A 22,327-nucleotide genomic window follows, 5' to 3' on the forward strand; every position below is an offset into this window, starting at 1 on the left:
ACCCTTTAAGATACATCTTCTCCACAACATACTGTCTTCCACCCTGTGCTCACGAGCAAGAGTTTGTTTGAGAAATCAGAATTCTCAGAATACAATAGAGAAACATGAGTAAGTCCTCATTAGGAAAACAGAGATGGAAAAGGTCAGTTGCTTAAAATTTCTTGGTGTTAATATATCAGAGGGTGGGCCCTGGGACCAGGACAGATGTGTCATCACAAAGAAAGCACAACAGTCCCTCTGCTTTCTGAGAAGTTTGCATAGATTTGGCATGTCACCAAAAACTTTAGTAACCTTATATAGATGCACAGTGGAAAGCATCCTAACTGACTGCATCATGATCTGGTATGGAAGCCTAATGTCCAGGAATAGAAAAGACTACAGAAAGTGGTAGATACAGCCTAATCCACCATATCTGTGGATCACCATAGTTGTCACAGACTTTATAAAGACAGTCGTAGATGTGTGTGTCCCTGCAAAATCATTCAGTCTTCCCCAAACAGAAGCCCTGATGAACCATGAGATCTGCAGTCTTCTGAGGGCTAGATCAGAGGCATTCAAGTCTGACACCAAGAAAGTTAGAAGAGCTCTAAGTACAATCTCCAGAAAGCCATCCATGAAAGATATTCAACCGTTGTGGCAGGGCTTGAATGCTATACAAAGTGAAGTCAAGGATATAGGTGACAACAGGGCTTCACTTCCAGATGAGCTCAATGCTTTCTATGCTCATGTTAACTGTCAAAACATCGAGGAATAACCACAAACTCCCACAGCCCCTGATGATGCTGTGATTTGTGTCTCTGAAGCTGTCGTGCTAGCATCCTTCAGGAGGCTGAACTCACAGAAAGCATCTGGCCCAGATAGGATACCTGGCTGGGTACTAAAGACCTATACTGATCAATTGGCTGGCTGGAGTGCTCAGTAAGATCTTTCACTCATGCTTCGGTATGATGAATCTTCTACATGGCCCATCCACCAACTCAAAGCAATCCCGTAGCAGCTTCTCTACTTCCAGCAATCACCTTTTTCGCATTTTCATTTGATACACCAATCTTGCCGTAAGTTCCTCATTTTTTTTCTCGAGCAACTGCATATTTGCCATCAAGATGCTGGGTAGAGGTGGTCTCATTCTTCTGTGTTTCAGCTTGGCTTGGAGTCTCACCCTCCTGCTTTGCTTCTGGCCATAGCGATAACCTTCATCCGCTTAAAGGTACCCGTACCTGCTTGCTTGAGAGTTAAGTCCTTCAGAAGATCGATAAATCTGTAGTTCATTAAGTTGATTTAAAGGTACATTGGTTAAAGGGAAATTATATGTTGCACTTGCAGTAAATGTAATTCAAAACAGTATATTTAGAGCTGTTGTATGTAGCTGGCAGAACATGACTGTGGTTCACCAGTGCCATCTTGCAACACAAACAAGAAAATGGCGGTCTAAGTTCTTGACAAGTGAGAAGAGCTAAACAAAGTCAGACAATTGTGCTCAGTACTGTCCTGGGAAAAGGGGCCAATATGTTTATGGCACATCTTCCCATAGCAGCTACAAGAATCATCTACTTCCTCCATTATCTACAGTACAAGCCACAGTCAGGCTCACTTATGGATTCCTGTGATTAATACATCAACCTCAGTCTGGTTCCATAAGACTATGTGGTTGTGGAAAGGATACTCTCAGCTCTCAAAAGGGTGTGCAAAGTCTCTTCAGACCTTGCTTTGTTTTCTCATTGTCTTAGAGCATTGGTCTTCCTTTGCACTATGGGCAGTCCTTCAGCTGGCCATGAACACAACTTCTGACAGGCAATCTTCAGGGATATGCTTCAACTGTCCTAGTCAGCAATAGCACCAAGCATCTGGTATAGTCTACAACAGTCATTGGCTGATTCTCTCAAGGATATCTTTTATGATGATTTATTGACCTCAAATGACTCAAAGCACTTTTAAGATATTGAAATGAAGGTACTCAAACCTTTACCTTGCAACAAGGATTGTGCAAGAGCTGAGTCAAAGTAGAGCATCTGTTTTTGAAGCCACACTGGATCTAACTGGATAGTTAGAGCAAGAGTAATTGAGTGAACACACAGACCTTTAGCATTAAATGTTACAGAAAGGGAGGAATTAACATGAAACAGAATGGCAGATCTAAGATGCTGGGAGACACTGACCTGATGCAGATTGTGAAAGGGTGAACTGAACTAAATTTAACAGATAATTTTGAAAGCTTAGTTATTCCTATTTCCCTCCGACAGGAGAGACCATTCAGCCCACCAAGTCTTTCCCATTCACCTATTTTCCTGTAAGCTATTTGCTCTTAGATGCCAATTTACTCTCTATTGAATCTCTACTACCTGCCTATTCAGTCACTGAGTTTTGTAGAAGGGAAACAGGCCCTTTGGCCCAACTCATCCATGCTGACCCAGTTGTTTATCTGAGATAATCCCATTTGTCAGAGTTTGGTCCATATTCCTAAACCTTTCCTTTCCATGTATTTGTCTAAATGCCTTTTAAACATCATAATTATACCTCTCTTTATCACTTTCTCTGGCAGCATAATCCACATACCATCCACTCTTTGTGTCAAATGCTGCACATCAGTTTCCCCTTAAATCTTTCCCATCTCACTTTAACTTTTCCTAATCAAGGAACAAGACTGCCCATTCACCCTATTTATATCCCTCATGAATTTATATACCTATACGAGGTCACCCGCTCAGCCTCCTACACTCCAGGGCGAAAAAAAATGCTAATCCAGACTCTGTGTAACTCAAGCCCTCCAGTCCTGATACCATCCTTATGATTATGTTCTGTACCATTTCTAACTTAATAATCTGCTTCCTAATCCTGGGCAACCACAACTGCATACAATATTCCAACTGTGGCCTCACCAACATCTTGCACAGTTGCAACGTAACATCTCAATTCTTGAGCTCAATATACATAACTGGGGTTAATTGTACCTGGTGACTAATCAGGATGACTTTGGATGTGGTTAGAAGCCAGGCTCCCAGAAAAAAAAACCCACAGAGTAAAGGGAAATGATCAAAATCCACATAAGCAGCACTAGAGGTCAGAATCAAACCAAGATTAATGGAGCTTTGAGGCACCAGTCACAACAGCTGCAATTGTAAATGAGTTAAGCTTTACAGAATGGAATGTGTGATGTCAGCCACGATAAGATCACAAACCTAGTCATTGCTGTATACAAGAACAATGGAACCAAGTTGAAAATGGGTGAATAGTTTAGAGCTAAAATTATCTCCTGACCTATAAATTTACCAATAAGTCTTCCCCTGCCATTCACTGATACCACAATAAGCATCTTCAAAACATGGGCCTAAAAACAGAAAAGGCTTTAAATTAATGTTCATTAGCTTCAAAACAGCACTAACACAGATATATTTATTCAAATTAAGTAAAAGTAATGCAGAGCTAATTTGCCACCACATTCTGTAAAAATATTCTTATTTGAAAAATGGGCAACAAAGAGAAGCTTTTAAAGATTAAACTAATTTCACTGAAACTATTAGTACTAAGTGCTTCCCTGCACTTTTTTCATAATTTCAACTGTTTGTGTTCATTCTGATATTATACAGAAATGGTTTTAGTAATACCTCTAATCCAGTTCACCCAATGATTGAATGGAGCACTTCTTACAAAAATTTTTGTTTATATTTCTGAGGATCTGCAGATTAAGTAGGATGTAAGCATTTATTGAAGATGTAAAATTAATAGGACTGAAAGCCAATAAATCCCAGGATATGTTTTCAAAAAGGGTGGCTTTGGACGTGTGAGATGGACACTTTGTCGTTTAAAAAAATGCACAAATGATAATATAGTCACACAAATCATAATACATTCACACAAATCAGAATACAGCAGATGCAAATCCAATACTGGAAAAAGGAGGAACAGAAAACAACAAAGCAGTTAGCCTGATATTAGATGGCAAAATTCAGGAATTTATTAAAGAAGTGGGAGTATTTTAAAAATAACAGAATTGGCAGTTAAAATGGATTTTTAAAGGGGAAGTTATCTTTGATAAATCTTAAGAAATTATTAGATTGTAACTAGCAGAGTAGAGAAGTGTGACCCAGTGGACCTAATATATTTGGAATGGTAGTGGGCCTTGAGTAAGGTACCTTACAAGCACCTTTAAGTTATTAAACAAAATTAAAGCATGCAGGATTGGGGGTAGTATACTGGTGCAGTCTGAGAATTGGTCAACCAATAGAAAACAGAGAGTAGAAATATATGGGTTAATTCCAGTCCAAGGTGTGGTGTACAAGGATCAGTGCTAAAGTCCCAGCTGCACAATACCATATCAATGAATCAGATGAAATAATCAATTTTAACATAATGAAGTTTGCTTATAAAACATGGTGCTAGTGTGGGTTGCAAAGAGGTAGCTTCAGGGTGATATAATCAGGCAATGTGAATTGAGCAAGAAAATGATTAAGTGGAATAAAAAGAGAAAATATTTGAAATCATACATTCTAGTAATAAAAGAAAGAAAATTGAGTTATTTGAGTTGCTGAGTATATTCAAGGCAAACTCAGAGTCTTGGCAATTGAGTTAGTGCAACAAACAATGAGGTACAGGTTAGTCATGAACAGCTCACTCCTATTTCTTAAACTATGTTCTCTCTCATACCATGACAAGGATTTATTAAGGTATTGATGACAAATGCTGCGGAGTGCTGTGACTAGGATTAACTAATGCATCGATACCAAAGCAATAATTTACAAGCAAATTGAATTATAGCCAAATACTTCAAAAGTAAAAACAGAAAAATTGTAAGGGTGAGAAATTAGTGGGCTTGCCAGCATCTAAAAAGAATGACAAGAGCCTTTTTTTTGAGGGGAGGCAGTTCATCAGACCAATGATGTAGGAACAGCATTTTCTACGTAATTGATCATCTTAATACAATACTCTGACAGAGCTATTAAACCTTGTATAGAAAACTCATTTGAAATTCTTTAAATTAAAAAATAAAATGTGGATATTTTTGAACTGTTCATTTTGGTTAAGGAAGAAACAATCATATATCCAAGCATTACCACTAGTTTATTTATTAAGATACAGCACAGAATAGGCCCTTCTGACCCTTCAAGCCTCACTTTCCAATGTACAATTTAACCCTAATCTAATCACGGGACAATTTAAAATGACCAATTAACCCACTAACTGGTACACCTTTGGACTGTGGAAGGAAACAGGAGCACCAGGAGAAAACCCACATATTCCACACAGAGTAAGTACAGGCTCCTTACAGGTGACGCTGGAATTGAACTTCAAACTCCGACATCCCGAGCAGTAATAGCATTACACTAGACACTATGCTTCCTTTAGTAACTGTTTAAATATATTGTAAATTATTGATGACTTGTATTTTGTGGAAATCAGAACCAACTGTTTCTGAAGGAATGAGGAAGCAAAACAAGAAATCTCATAAATCATAAGATCAAATGTCTTTTCCTCCTCATTGAGGCATTAGTTGTCCAAAACAAGCAATATGGATGAGGCTGAAACAAAGGACATGTTTATTAGGCTGGTGACTGGCTAAAGCTTTGTTCTTTTGCTGAACTATACTTATTCACCTCTATTTAAGTTGTTATTTTATGCTATTAATAATTACTGGCTTATCATTAATTGCTATTGTCAACAGTCAGACACACAGCAAAGTAAGCCTTGGCCATCAACAGCCCAATATCCATTGGTCTATTGACTCCAGTTTTCAAAAGGATGAAGGGGTACCAGCTTCATTTAAGATACTGCTTAATTTTGCTTGATTTATAAACATAAAACTTTCAGAAATTAGGTTTTCTACTTTCAACACAGTGGACATTTTCCCACTCTCCCAAAAACAAAGCCAAATTTCCATATCTACTCTAAAAGATTTAAGCACCATCTAGTATGTGATTAGTTGGCTTATACCATGGCCTCTATCCATTGCTATTTATTATTTTGACAGTAGTATTTTTAGAAATCTGTTGAGCTATTGATGGAAATGGTTTGTTTTAATGCTCCCTTTCCAGTCTGTCAGCTTGAAGTTGCAGAGAAATCAAAACAAGTATTACAGTGCAAGTGTGTTAGTCAGAAGCCCTGATTTCCTATAACTTAGTACCACTAAGTGTTTTTTCTTTGTTTAAAAATTCTATCTGTTTTGTTATTGATTTAACCACTTCCTCCCCTGAATTACATCAGAAAAAGATAAATTGCAACATCTACATTTCCTTTCACAACAATATACTAAATTTTGGAATAGCTTCTATCTGATTAATCGGTTATAATTGTACTAGTATACCAAAGGCAGTACAGTTTAACTATTTACTATGCTAATTTCAACAAAGAAATTAATCATTGTAATATAAACATATTCATTTTGTCTATAGAGAAACCATATGAATAGGTAAGATTCACACAGTGCAAAGCAATAAATAAAGATCAAGCAGGAGTTATTGATCAGATGAGTGATATCAAAATACTTATGATTAATAAAGCTCCATTACATTTACTTTCTTATCAAGCTTTTCTTCATTCTCCTGGGTCTGAGCCAACTCAGAATGGAACATGCTCTTTAGTCCCATTCCCCATACCTCTGCAATTTATTCTCCCTCAATTGCCCATCAATTACCATTTAATTCTGTGCTCACTTACCTACACTAAGGGGTAATAATATTGTAGCAATCAATCTACCAGCACATCTTTGGGATGCAGGAGAAAACTGGAATACCATGCTCTCACATAGAGAACGTGTAAACTTCACACAGGTGGAACCAAAGACAGGACTGAACCTGGGTCGCTGGAGCTGTGAGACAGCAGCACTGTGCCATCGTGTTACTGTTTAATACTTCCAAACTAATTAAATGTCCTAAAATTAGGACATACTGAAACTTGATTAAGATCAACATTTTTCAGGTATTCAATTTGATTCGTGGTACATGGTGCACACTGATGCAGTTTACATTCCCACCCAAACCATTTTTCCAGGTAAAGCAACAATGCACTTGCACTTCTTTCAAACTACTGCTTCAGTGTTGACGATGAGAACTCTGCACTGAAGAAACAATCAAAAGGGAAAAAAGGAGAGGGACAGCAGGCAAAAATGGCCAATCCTGCTTTTTGCAGCTCCTGCACTTAGTCTACAGGAGTGACCCCGGCTTTCTTGGTACTTCTCACTTAAATACATTATCCTGCTCTGATGCCCCCTACACTGTTACAACAAGGCCCAATGCATACTTGAGCACAACTTCTTATCTTGCGTCTGAGCAACTTTCAGCCTGCAGGACAAAAGAACAAATTCTCCAATTAGATATTTATTGTCTTTCTGTTTGTAACAAGATTGCCCATTTTTGCCTGCCACCGCCCCCCCCCCCCCCATCCTTTTCCTTTTATCTGTATATTCTGGTCTGTTGGACATGTCAGTAACCCAATCTTCACAACATTGGTAACATATTGCACACACAGCTCCATAACAACCATGTTATTTCATTCTATCAGAGATACTCCCTCCATTGCCCTCCCCTACTTTCACTGCTATCTAGACCAACTTTCTTTCTCATTTCAGATGAAGGTTTTTGGTTCTGAAACATTAACTGTTTCTTCTTCCACAGATGCTGCCTGACACACTGAATTTTCCCAGTGTTTTCTGTTTTATTGCAGTCTGAAATGTGCAAGAAATAAAATCCTTACTCTTGTCAGCTCAACGTTTGTTACAAATTAGTGTGGACAAGAATAAAAATTTAATTCCACAAGCAGTTATCTGCTATTCTGTTATTTGTGTTAAGAATCTGAAGCAATAAACAAAATCTGCTGAAAGAACTCAGAAAGTCAAGCAGCGTCTGTTGAAAGAGAACCAGTCAATATTTTGAGTCAATGTGCCATCCTCAGAACTGTAAGATTGTTGACCAAAAATATTGACTGGTTTCTCTTCCCCCAAATGTTGTTCAATTGATTGAGCTCTTCCAGCCTTTCTGTTTCTGTCTGAGCTGTAGGTCAGCCAGCAATGACCCATTAGTTTAGCAGTTGATACTATGTAATTATTTTGATGTTTTCTGAAAGACTATCCATAAAAAAGAAAGTTAAGAAGACAACCGTAATCACTGATGTCCTGGGTTGCATTATACGGTAATTACAATGTAACCTGCATATATTTGAATGTAATCATATGATTTAATTCCATAGATAAAAGAGGAACAAACTGCATTTAAATCACTATTATGGGAGCTTTCTACCTTGAAGACTGCAATCCAACACTACTCTTTCTAGGAACAGAATTTTTTTAAAAATGGCGGACTTCCGGTAAGATGGCGATTGCTTAGCTGCTCCGAACTTTTGTTCCTTTATTGTCGCTATCTTTGCACTAAATGTCTCCATTTTTTAAACCTTAGTTAGGAACTTTTTTTGGTTTCTTTTACTTGCCTGTGAACACATCTACCTTACAATGTCTAGCAAGAGTTCTAAATCCGGGAGAAAAGAAGCTCCGGCTCTCTCGGCTGAGACCCGCGCTGCGCTCGAACAGCTCCGTGACGAAATTTTAAAGGAATTTAGAACCGTTTTCAAACAGCTGGAAGCCAAACTGGATCGGATCAACGATAGAGTGGACGAACATGCTGAACACTTATCTCGCATCGATTCGACTTCTGAAGATTTAGAAAGTCGTGTTCGATACTTGGAGACTCTCTGTTCCAGCCTAGAGGAAAAATCTAACAAACTCCTTTCCAAAATGGTGGATCTCGAAAATCGCAGCAGACGCTGTAACCTCCGAATTTTTGGGTTGCCAGAGGCCACCGAACAGGGATCAACCGTGAAGTTTTTCGCCGAGTTTCTCTGTGAGATATTTGGGAAAGACTTGCTTCCGAACCCGCCTGAGCTTGAAAGGGCACACAGGGTCTACGTTCCCCCCGGAATTCTGGGCTCCCGCCCGCGACCGGTAATTTTGTGCTTTCATCAATACCAAGTAAAACACCGTCTGATTATGGAGGCACGTCGCAGAGGTACTTTTTCCTTCCAAAATACAATCATTCGCTTTGTGGAAGATTTTGCACCCCAGACCTTAAAGATGCGCGCTGAGTTTAAAGGCGTAATGAAAGTGCTGTATGATCGTGGTTTTAAACCCTCTCTTCGCAATCCTGCCGATTTACGAATCAAGCTTAATACTGGAAAATATAAGTGGCTTAAGTCAGTGAAGGAGGCTGAGGCATTTGTTGCAAGTCTTCCGGCTATCCAGTCATCTTCAGAACCCGATCGGACCTCCTAAAATGGTGGATAAGTATTTCTCGTAGTAAAATTACTTTTTCTGGACTCAGACTTTACTTGAATCACTCAGACATTATTCATTGAAACTCTAAGGGCTGTTGACAATCTCTCCCTGGATTTGGTGTGTCTTTTTTAAATAGACATTCTGTGCTTAATGTTTCCCTATGGACGTTTAAATAGTACTTGTGTAATCTATTTTATTCTTGTATAACTTTATCTATAGAGTTCTACAACTGACTCTAACTTGTTTTGGAGGTTTAAAGTCTTTATTGAAGGCTTCCCTGTTTGTTGGTTCACAGTTTAATTGCTGATTTATTTTTTTATTTTTTTGAATTTATAATTTTCCCCTTCCTTTTTTTTCTCCCTTTCTCTTTCTTTATTCTTCCATAATTTTTCGCGGGTAGGTTAGTTTTGGTTTTTTTCCGATTTTCTCTGTATTAAGTTTTATATTTCTGCAGAAGATGTTCCAATTTGTAGTTATGTTTTCTAGTGCATAAACTAGTCACTATTTGCTACAGTATTTATACTGAACTGCTGTTAATGACACAGATCCGGAGGTTATATTTGGGTTAATTTTTTTGGTAGAGCTAGCTGCTTTTTTTGGTAGCCGTCTAGTTTTGGGTTGTGTGGGTGGGGTGGGTTTTTCAGTTCCAACATCACTCACTGTATTTATTGTTTTTCTTTATTGCTCAGGACATATTTATGTTTTGATTTTACGAATCTATGTTTACATTTCTGCTCCCAGACTGCTACTGTATAGCTTGACTTTTTATATGCCTGCTGCCTTTTATGCATTAGTAATTGATAATGGCTAGTGCACTTAAATTCGTGAGCTGGAATGTAAAGGGATTGAATCACCCTGTTAAAAGGAGGAAGGTATTCTCACATATTAAACAACTCAAAGCTGACATTGCTTTCCTTCAAGAAACTCATATTTGTTGTTTTGATAACTCCCGGCTTCTGTCAAAGTGGGCGGGTCAGCATTTTCACTCATCCTTTGCCGCTAAAGCTAGGGGAGTCTCCATTCTTATTAACTCAAATATTCCTTTTGAACTCCATAATAAAATATCTGATACAAATGGCCGTTTTATTATTGTTTCTGGTAAACTATATAACACTAAAGTTGCACTAGCAAACCTGTATGCCCCCAACTTTGATGATGTTAACTTTTTGAATGTTTTTTTTTTCTCACTACCAGACTTAAACTCATACTCTCTTATACTGGGTGGTGACTTCAACTGTTGGTTAGATCCTAATCTGGATCGATCGTCCTCTGTTACCAGATCACCTACTAAATCTGCCTTAGCTATCCAATCGTTTCGCTCTAATTTTGGTATCTCTGATATATGGCGTTTCCTTCATCCTACTGAGAGGGATTATTCTTTTTTTTACATGTTCACCATACCTTCACTAGAATTGACTATTGAGAGGGCGGGGAACATCATAAAGGACTCCTCCCATCCTGCGCACGGACTGTTTGATCTGCTTCCGTCTGGTAGGCGCTTCAGATCCCTCCAGACTAAGACTAATAGGCACTGGAGAAGTTTTTTCCCTACTGCAGTCACTTTGCTGAACAGTTAACTGCCGGTTAACTGTCGGCTAACTATTTCTTGGATTGCACTACCTGTATGTATAATTTATATTTTCATTTATATCTATCATTATTATTGTTATGAGCAGAGAGACAACATCTGCCGGAAGTAAATTCCTTGTATGTGCATAGGTACTTGGCGATTAAAGTCTGATTCTGTTTCTGATTCTTACTCGACAACCAACTTATTCCATTTGCCTACTCTTGTGACTATCAGAGTATACTGATATCTGACCATGCCCCAATTACTCTCTCTCTCTCTGAACTTTCCTGGTCTCCCTCAGAGGAATAAACACTGACGGTTTGATTCAACTTTATTGTCGGATGATGATTTTCTAAAATTTATTAAGGATCAGATAACCTTTTATTTTAACACTAATACATCACCTGAAATGTCATCCCAGATTGTCTGGGATGCCATGAAAGCATATCTGAGGGGTCAAATAATCTCTTACACAGCAAATCTCAACAGAAGATCCTGTGCAGATCGATTAGACCTCATTAACCAGATTAAAGAATTGGATCAACTATATGCTTAAACTAAGAACCCTGAACTATACAAGAAGCGTGTTGAACTCCAAACTAAATTTAATCTTCTGTCTACTCAACCTGTCGAACACCAACTTCTCGAAAGCAAGAGTCGCTTTTACATTCATGGGGATAAATCTGGTAAATTTCTAGCCAATCAGCTGAGGCGTTCCAAAGCCAAACAACATATTACAAAGATCCGGAAGGAGAACGGAGACTTTACATCGGATCATTTAGAAATTAATGACGCATTTAAAAATTTTTATTCTCGGCTTTATTCCTCTGAATCTTTGAATGACAATATCTCTGTTGATCAATTTTTAAAGAATCTGAATATTCCCTCACTTTCATCTGATTTTAAAGCCAAACTTAATGCGCCTATATCATCAGAAGAAATATCTTTTGCAATCTCTGCACTGTCCTCAGGGAAATCTCCTGGACCTGATGGGTTCCCTGTAGAATTTTATAAATCATTCTCTTCACTTCTCTCTCCTCAGTTACTTTCAGTATTATCTGACTCGTTTAATTACGGCAAATTGCCACCCTCTTTCAATGAGGCATCTATTATTCTTCTATTAAAAAAGGGCAAAGACCCAACAGAGTGTTCCTCATATAGCCCGATTTCTTTGCTCAATGTTGATGTAAAGATCTTAGCTAAAGTTTTGGCTCATAGATTAGAAACCATCATTCCCTCCATTATCTCTGATGACCAATCAGGTTTTATCAAAAACCGTCTCCCTTTTTTTAACATTCGGCGTTTATTTAATACCTTATACTCACCTCCAACTGGGATTCCTGAATGTGTTATTTCCCTCGATGCGGAGAAAGCATTTGATCGTATAGAGTGGAACTACCTTTTTGCAGTCTTAGAAAAATTTGACCTCGGTCAAAGTTTCATCTCTTGGATCAAATTGCTGTACCTGTGTCCTACTGCTTCTGTTTTAACTAATTTTCAGAAATCCCAGGTATTTAATCTCAAACGTGGCACCCGTCAGGGATGCCCCTTAAGTCCCTTTCTCTTTGATTTGGCTATAGAACCTTTGGCGATAGCATTTCGAAATTGTCCTGAATTGACCGGGATTTGGAGAGGGGGTGTTGAGCATAAAGTTTCTCTTTATGCTGATGACTTATTACTCTTTCTCTCAAATCCGTCTACATCCTTACCTCTAATGTTTTCACTTCTTGACCAGTTTAGCCAGATCTCTGGCTATAAACTTAATTTACATAAGAGTGAACTTTTCCCAATTAATAAAGAAGCACAAGAACTAACATTTCATGATCTCCCTTTTAAAGTAGTCCATAATCAATTTACTTATCTTGGAATTACAGTCACAAGGAAGTTTAAAGATCTCTTTCATGAAAGCTTTGCCAATCTTTCATATACTATAAAACAGAGTCTGGTACAATGGTCACCTCTATCTATGTCTTTGGTAGGTCGTATTAATGTTGTTAAAATGTATGTTCTCCCCAAATTTTTATACTTATTTCAATCTATCCCAATTTTTATTCCTAAATCTTTTTTTGATTCCTTAGACTCTATTATTTTGTCATATCTGTGGAAGAATAAGCGCTCTAGAATTAATAAAATCCATCTCCAAAAATCTAAAAAAGAGGGTGGCATGGCTTTACCTAACTTTCGTTTATATTATTGGGCAGCTAATATACGTTGTGCTACCTTTTGGTCTTTCTTCCATGGCCAACCCGAGTGCCCTAATTGGGTGGCAATGGAGTTGAGCTCCACTAAAGAATTATCTATCTCTGCACTTCTTGGCTCTGTACTCCCTAGTAGTCTGTCCAGATTAATAGCTAATCCTCTTGTTAGACACACTTTGCGTATATGGGCTCAGTTTAGGAAATGCTATGGTTTCCATGGTTTTTCCGTTTCCAGCCCTGTCGTACATAATCACCTTTTCTTACCTACTACGTACGATTCAGCATTCCATGTTTGGTATAGGAAGGGCATTAGACATTTTGAAGATCTTTTCATTGATAATCGCTTCGCTTCCTTTCGCAGCTCTCTGTAAAGTTCATTCTGCCCAATGCTCATTTTTTTAGATATCTCCAAATTAGACACTTTATTGCTCCTTTAATTCCTAACTTTCCTGAAATGCCTGCGAAAAATGCTATGGACTTATTTCTTTCCATTATTCCACTAGGTAAAGGTTTAATATCAATTATTCGAGATAAATTAGCAGCCTTACGACGGGCCCCTGTGGATAAAATTAAAATGGCCTGGGAGCAGGATTTAAATACCTCCTTATCTGATGAGAGCTGGGACTCGATTCTCAAATTGGTTAACTCAACCTCTCTTTGTGCGCGCCATTGCCTTTTACAGTTTAAGATTGTTCATAGAGCCCATATGTCTAAATCTAAACTATCTCGATTCTACCCTAACATTAGTCCGCTCTGTGATAAATGCAAGAGGGGCGTGGCCTCTCTCATTCATATGTACTGGTTCTGTCCTAGCTTGGAGAAATTTTGGAAAGATGTCTTCACTACGTTATTGTATATTCTGAATCAGCACCTAGAACCAAACCCCTTAATTGCTTTGTTCGGTTTCTGGGGCGAGACAGATTTACGTCTGAGTCCGACCAAATGCTGAATATTATCCTTTGCCTCTCTCCTGGCTAGACGCTTGATCCTCCTTAGATGGAGAGATGTTGCCCCACCCACCCATGCTCAATGGCTTAACGACATTATGGCCTGCTTGGACCTCGAAAAAATTCATTATTCAGTTCTTAATTCGGATCTAAAGTTCCATAAGGTCTGGGGACCTTTTATCGAGTACTTTCATAACCTTCCTCTTGACTAGGGTTTTTTTTTTCTTCTTCTTTTCGGTCCCTTGCTTTCAGCTCCCTTTTTTTTTCCGATAGTAGGCATTATTATCCTCTGTTGCTAAGTGTATTCACAGTCTGGGAGTTTGATTGTCCTGATTTATATTCTCTATATTGTGTTGTGGTTGGTCTGGAGTTTTTTTTTGTGTTGTGGGGCTTGGGGAGGATACTAAGTTTACTTGTCTTTAATTTAGGTGCTTTTTTGTTAAATTCTCTTCCTTTGTAGCATATTGTCATTGTATGCTTAATTTTGCACTGTATCAATGTTCCTTACTGTGATTTGGGGTTTTTTAATTTGTAAAATGTACAGAAAAAACTAATTAAAAAAATAATTTTAAAAAAATGGCTGACTTGTGCATTGTTCTTTCTGACACAATCATCTCCAAATGAAGCTAGCTAGTCTATATGGTTCAGTTACTGTTTAGAACATTTAGCTGAAGTGCCAAGAAGAGCCATCCAAGAACTGGAGAAGTCACAGAATAGTATACAACTGTTAAAAGCATAGAAACAAACATTTTTTAACCAATTTTCTTTCATATTTTTCTACCAATAGCCCTGATCTGATCTATCATTCTCAATCTCCATAACGCTTAATAATTTATTTCAAGCAAATAATAATTTTCCTTTTTAAATATTGATGCATAATAGTTCTGCTTGAACAATAAACTGAATCTGACAAAATAGTTCAACCAATTTCTTTGTATATTATGTAAAATTGTTCGTACAATGCCAACTCATAGCAATTATGGCCAGATTGAGAAAAAAAATGCCTGCACTTTTTCAGACATTCATACTTAGCACAGGAATTTTCAGGTATGGAAATATGGAACACAACCTGGTACAGCAAAAAACACCTAAATGTGTTTAGATTAGTCAGGCACAATAAGTCAATGGCAAACACAATCTCAGTGGCTCTTCACACAGCCCTAGACCACCTGGACAATACAAACACCTATGTCAAGATGCTGTTCATCATCTATAGCTCAGCATTTAACACCATCAATCCCACAATCCTGATTGAGAAGCTTCCCTTCTTCCACCATCAACTCTGCTCTCAAACGCATCTCTCCCATTTCCCACACATTTGCCCTCACCCCATCCGCCCACCACCCCACCAGCCTCCGGGTCCAACGTATAATTCTCCGTATCTTCTCCAACGGGATCGCACTACCAAGCACATCTTTCCCTCCCCCCCCCCCCCTTCTGCTTTCCGCAGGGATCGCTCCTTACGCGACTCCCTTGTCCATTCGTCTCCCCCATCCCTTCCCACCAATCTCCCTCCTGGCACTTATCCTTGTAAACAGAACAAGTGCTACACCTGCCCTTACACTTCCTCCCTCACCACCATTCAGGGCCCCAGACAGTCCTTCCAGGTGAGGCGACACTTTACCTGTGAGTCGGCTGGTGTGGTATACTGCGTCCAGTGCTCCCGGTGTGGCCTTTTATATTTTGGTGAGACCCGACGCAGACTGGGAGACCGTTTTGCTGAACGCCTACGCTGTCCGCCAGAGAAAGCAGGATCTTCCAGTGGCTACACATTTTAATTCCACGTCCCATTCCCATTCTGATATGTCTATCCACGGCCTCCTCTACTGTCAAGATGAAGCCACACTCAGGTTGGAGGAACAACACCTTATATACCGGCTGGGTAGCCTCCAACCTGATGGCATGAACATTGACTTCTCTAACTTCCGTTAATGCCCCTCCTCCCCTTCTTACCCCATCCCTCATATACTTAGCCCCCCCCCCCATTTATTTATTTATCTACCTATCTCTCTCTTTCTGCCCATCACTCTGCCTGTTCTCCATCTCCCTCTGGTGCTCCCCTCCTCCTTTCTTTCTCCCTAGGCCTCCCGCCCCATGATCCTTTCCCTTCTCCAGCTCTGTATCCCTTTTGCCAGTCACCTTTCCAGCTCTCAGCTTCACCCCACCCCCTCCAGTCTTCTCCTATCATTTCGTATTTCCCCCTCCTCCTCCTACTTTCAAATCTCTTACTATCTTTCCTTTCAGTTAGTCCTGACGAAGGGTCTCGGCCCGAAATGTCGACAGTGCTTCTCCTTATTGACGCTGCCTGGCCTGCTGTGTTCCACCAGCATTTTGTGTGCGTTGCTTGAATTTCCAGCATCTGCAGATTTCCTCGTATTTGCTTGAGAATTTACAGAACCTGGGTCTTTGTACCTTCCTCTGTAATTGGATCCTCAACTTCCTAACCAGAAGACCACAATCTGTGCTGATTGGTGATAATATCTCCTCCTCGCTGATGATAAACACTGGTGCACCTCAGGGGTGTGCGCTTAGCCCAATGCTCTACTCTCACTATACCCATGACTGTGTAGCTAGGCATAGCTCAAATACCATCTATAAGTTTGCTGCTGATACAAACATTGTTGGTAGAATCTCAGGAGACAAAATGGCGTTCAGGAGTGAGATATGCCAAGTAGTGGAGTGGTGTTACAGCAACAACCTTGCACTCCATGTCAGTAAGATGAAAGAGCTGATTGTGAACTTCAGGAAGGATAAGACAAAGACACACATACCAATCCTCATAGAGGGATCAGAAGTGCGCAGTTTCATGTTCCCGGATGTCAAGATATCTAAGGACCTAATCTGGTCCCAACATATCGTTGCAGCTTTAAAGGCGGCAAGACAGCGACTATACTTCATTAGGAGTTTGAAGAGATTTGGTATGTCAACAAAAACACTCAAAAACTTCTATAGATGTACCGTGAAGAGCATTCTGACGGGCTGCATCACTGTCTGATATGGGGGGGGTGGTCTGCTGCACAGCACCAAAAGAAACCGAAGAGGGTTGTAAATTTAGTTGGCTCCATCTTGGTACTAGCCTACAAAATAACCAGGACGTCTTCAAGGAGCGGTGTCTCAGAAAGACAGCGTCCATTACTAAGGACCTCCAGCACCCAGGGCATGCCCTTTTCTCACTGTTACCATCAGGTAGGAGGTATAGAAGCCTGAAGGCACACACTCAATTATTCAGGAACAGCTTCTTCCCTACTGCCATCTGATTCCTAAATGGATATTGAACCCATGAACACTATCTCACTTTTTAAAATATATATTATTCCTGTTTTTGCACTATTTTTAATCTATTCAATATACGTATATTGTAATTGATGTATTCATTTATTTATTTTTCTTCTTCTTCTTTATTATGTATTGCATTGAACTGGTGCTGCTAAGTTAACAAATTTCATGACACATGCTGGTGATAATAAACCTGATTCTGATTCTGAGATGTCAAACTTTGCTTTGAATTTAACCAGATTACATACATTTGGCTCAGCTCCAACCTCCATAGTCAGAATGAGGGAAGCAAAAGTATGTTCTCTTCCTGGCACCAAATGCTCATCATTTGCAACAAATATTTTTTTGAACACCAACCAATTATAAATCACCATTTCCTTTTTTTGACTGATTTTCCCTACTCATCATTTGCCCTGAATGTTGTAGAATTTAAGGATGTGAAAGAATTTGCTGCTCAAATTGGCTTGTAGAACAAACACAAGGATAGGGAGTTTTTTAAAAAACCAATTCAATCTAAAGTCCAATAACATGGCTAGGTACTCTGTAATTCTCAGAAGTAGCAGCAGCAGTACAATTTTATTAAGTTTGAAATGAATTTTTTTTGGTTCTTGTCTTTTTGTCTTCTTGCTTAAAATTCAAGAACTTCAGATAAACCAATGTGAACTGTAACTCCTGCTCAATTGTTCCTTGTAAAACTGGGTATGAAATGCCATGCTTTGCACATTCTTTATGTGTATAAAAGTTAAGAAAGGAACACCAATTGCGCTTCAAATTGTGAAGCTACTTATAAACAAGAATCATGTCAAGATTTACTACCTGTCTCATGCGAAACTGAATCAGGTCTTTTGACCCATGATTTACTAGACAAACTTTCGGTGCATTTTTTTTTATAAAACACAGTAGTTTTTCATAGCTGTAGATAATTGTTACTTACAAATAATTAAAACATAATCTCTACAATGTGATGCATTTTTCTAATTGAGATTCTTCACATCGACATCACCAAACTGCTCAATTATTTTCTTTGGACCAATATGCCAGTATGATTTCTAGATAGCAGACTTGCATTCATGCTACTTCGTGCTAAATTTCAAATTTTAATTTTAAACAGATTTTAACTTTGCATTATTTAACACAATTTTTGGAATAATATTTCAGAAGTGCTATTTGTATTGAGTGAATTAAATACATTTTGTTTAGGGTGTTCAAAGGAAAACTCAGCAGGACACAGAAGCATTTCAAATTTATTCTTTTCATATTGTTTTAAGGCCCCATGATTTTGCAGCCAATTGATGAAAGGTAGGCCAGGAGACCATTCTGCTGGAGCTGTATGCACCATATGGGTCATCATCAATGGGACAGGCTACTCTACTGTCAATGAATGCAAGTACAACTGAGGTTCCCTCTTCAGAAAAGACTCCTGTGCTCTTTTTAAAGCACTGGGCACTCCTCAACATTAGATGGAAAGATCAGAGCTGTAAAATTCCTCTGGTCCATCAACATTCATGTTTTGTGGCTACACCATAACGACTCTTCTTATCTTGAAATCATCTCGTAGAAACTTTGTTTATAACATAAAGGTGTAAAGTGGCAAAAGACTTTTGCTCAACTCAGATTTCATGATATACACAAGCATGATCAAATGTGTACAACAGCAAATTAAACAAACCACAGCACAGCTCAGTGTACTTTGCCAGTGCATACAGACGTAGTTAATGCTCATTACCTGATAGTAGGGGTAGAAGAGCGTACATATTGCACAGTATGGCTCAGTTAGTGCAGCAGATGCATTAAACTTCCTCTCAGCCAAGAAGTTGTACGACCGGCTTTGCCAAAGATGAGTAAGTGGTGCCATCCAAGCCTCTGATTCAGCCTGATCTTCCTCACCAGAGAAAACGAGCATTTCTATGGGGAGAAGAGCAAATTCAGAATCAATGCTCTAATCATACCAATTTTTGTACAACTGCCAGTGTACATTTCCAAAATGATGATAGCTATTGGTCAATAAATGAAAGCAATGTTTTCAGTTGCTGTAATAGAACTTACCAATTTGGCATTAGGGTACTTTATAAACAACTAAGTGGCAAAGCTAGGAAAGACTGCTTCGATGGAACTACAAATTGAACAGGTGAACAAGAACACATGTTCCTCCATCAACCTAGGTCATGTGAAACATTGTCAAATGCCTGCATTACTTCTGAATTTTATTCACAAATAAAAGTTTATTGGACAACACCCCAAAATGGTCTTTTGTAACTTTATTTGTGAATAAGGTTATTTAAAAAAACAATTTTTTTAACTTTCGTAAATAAATGACAAGTGGATCCTGGTCAGATGTGCAGTTTAAATAAAGAACTAATTCATTAACAAAATTAAAGTGAACTTCCAGTTCGGCCAGACAATAATCAAATTACAATTCACTGTCCAAGTAACCCAAAATTTAATAATTCATTACATTTTACTCCAAATTCTTGAATAATTTCTTTGTCATGTATTATTTATTGCAGGTGTGCACAGTCCCTGGAGCTCCTGGTGAATTAGACCAAAGATTAATGATTAAAACACTTAGCTTATCACAGCAGCTTGCACTCATAAAACAGAGCACACTGAAAAGGACTGAACTGTGACAAGGCAGAGGAAAGGGAACTTGTTGCCTCTAAAGGTGGTGGAAAAAGAATCTATCAGTGCATTCAAAAGGGAATCGTTTAAGCACCGAGAGAATATTATGTAGACTATCGGGAAAGATTGATAGAGTGGGATTGTTCTGTGGCTTCATTCTATCCGATAACAATTTCATGAAGCGCATGAAGATGAGAGGCACAGCTGTGAAATACAAGAGAAAATGTACAGTGGACCAGCCCAGAAAATGCATGAGAAGGGAACAAAGGTTGAAAATGATTTCAGCAGAAGGACACAGTGATTAATTTATGTTGAATTTTATTATTTAATGTATATGGACTGCAGCAGTTGAATTACCGGGCTAATAATTCAGAAGCAGCGAAAAATCCACAGGCCAGAGTTCAAAGTCCATCATGGTAGCTGTCCTTAATTGGTCTGGCAAAATCAGACTCCAGACCCATCAATGTAGTCTATTCTTACATTTCCTCTGGCAGGGCAAGTCACTCAATCGCACCATGACAACCACATTCAAATAAAGAAAAGATGGACCACTGATCATAAATGGAGGCACAGAATTCAGATAAGGTGAATTCAACCTTGCAAAGTCCTCCTCACAAATACTGGTAATTGGAACTGCTATCAAAGCCTGATTCTATCATCCTCACAGAATCACACCTTACAGACACCATGCCAAATTCCTGCATTCATGTGTTGATCCCATTTTACCAGACAGGGTGGCACAGTGGTAAATGAGTGGGTAAGAGAAGCTCTGCAAATATTCAGCATTGAACATACACTTATGAAATCTCTTATCAAACATAAGTAAGGAAACCTCTATTACCTGCCATCTCACCTAACTGATGAATCAATGTTCCATGAGGTTGAGTATCTCCAGAAGAGCTACTAAAAGCAATGAAGGCACAGAACTATTGGGGATCTTCAATGTGGCTTGGTAGCACACAACTGGCCAAATCCTGAAGATGTGTTTGCTAAGTTGGGCTTGTGGCATACTGTGAAGGACCTACCAAGATAAATCTACTGGAGGTTGTTGTCATCTCTCTACCTATAGTAGATGCACCTGTCCATGACAGCATTGAGAAAAGTGATTACTGAACAGTTTTTTTGGAATCAAATCTTGTCTTCAATAAAAGACATTCTCTATCATGGTTTGTGACACTACAACTGTTCCAAGTGGGACAGATTCCAAAATAGATATTCATAAGACTCTATGGAATCTCTGCAGCAGCAGAAATGTACATCACAACAAACTGCAAACTCATGTCCCAGTATTACCATCTAGCAATAGGATCAACCTAAATCCAATGAGGAGGTAAGATGAGCCAGGAACAGCAGCAGGTGTATCTAGAGATGAAATGCCAAGCTGGTGAAGCCTCAACATAAAACTCACCAGCAAAAACAGCATACAATTGTAATGTTTTGTAACCTAAAAATATTAAATTAATACAAAAGACACGGAGAGTCTGAAATATGGATCTGGTTTCATGTTTACTTTTAAGTGAGGTGCACACGTATCATGTGGTAGCGAGATGATGTATGGAAATACGCACTTAAATTTTTTTTTTACATATAACCCATAATTATATAAACAAGAATGCTTACATATACATACATACACACACACACACACACACACAAGATTATTCAAATACCATTTAAATATTTAATACGCAACAACAATAAACAAAGTCAAGCAATTTCAAAACCAATGGATCAGACCAAAGTTCAGCAGTCAAATGGTGTCAAATATCTGGTGCCAAATGGTTTTGAACAATTAGAACAGGAACATAAATAGAAGGGGCTAGTCAGCCCTTTGTTCTGTTTCACGATTCAGAAAAATCAGTTTTTCTTTTACCTCAGTAGTATCACTTTACTGAACTAAGCTCATATGCTGCTTCTCTCAAAACCAAAAGATCTATCTATCTTCAAATTAAATTGCAGACTGAAGAAGTCTCCACAAACAACCACATAAACCACAGGGGAATTCTGTCTGTGAGCAATACTGACAAAGCTGAGGGATATGCAACTATGTCAGCTAGAAAAACCAAGGGGATGACCTGTCTCAGCGTCTACCCAAGATTCCTACCACCAAAGATGCTGGTCTTCAGCAAAGTCATGTCAACCCACATCACATCAAAATCAGAATCAGGTTCATTAGTACTGGTATACGTCATGAAGTTTGTTGTTTTGTGGCAACAGAACATTATAATACATAATAATAAAAGCTGTAAATTACAGTAAGAAACAAATATAAAAATTAAATAAGTAACGCAAAAAGAGAGCAAAAAAAAAAGAAAAAGTATAGTGAGGCAGTTTACATGGGTTCATTGTCCATTCAGAAATCTAGTAGCTGAGGGGAAGAAGCTGTTTCTGAAGCGTAGAGTGTGTGTCTTCAGGCTCATGTACTTCCTCCTGTATTGCCTCAAAACATGAACTTTGAAAACAT

General features: G+C 38.6%; 1 protein-coding gene across 3 annotated transcripts in view; it reads right to left on the reverse strand.

Moving 5' to 3' along the window:
• kdm4b (lysine (K)-specific demethylase 4B) overlaps positions 1–22,327 on the reverse strand; it is a 535,771-nt gene that overhangs the window by 124,150 nt on the left and 389,294 nt on the right. For all 3 annotated transcript variants that reach the window (XM_073068769.1, XM_073068770.1, XM_073068771.1), the window contains one exon: positions 18,971–19,149. In XM_073068769.1, the coding sequence (XP_072924870.1) occupies positions 18,971–19,149 (179 nt within the window). The remainder of the gene's footprint in view (positions 1–18,970; positions 19,150–22,327) is intronic.

The sequence above is a fragment of the Hemitrygon akajei genome, chromosome 16, assembly GCF_048418815.1.
Source record: "Hemitrygon akajei chromosome 16, sHemAka1.3, whole genome shotgun sequence".
Classification (NCBI taxonomy): Eukaryota; Metazoa; Chordata; class Chondrichthyes; order Myliobatiformes; family Dasyatidae; genus Hemitrygon; species Hemitrygon akajei.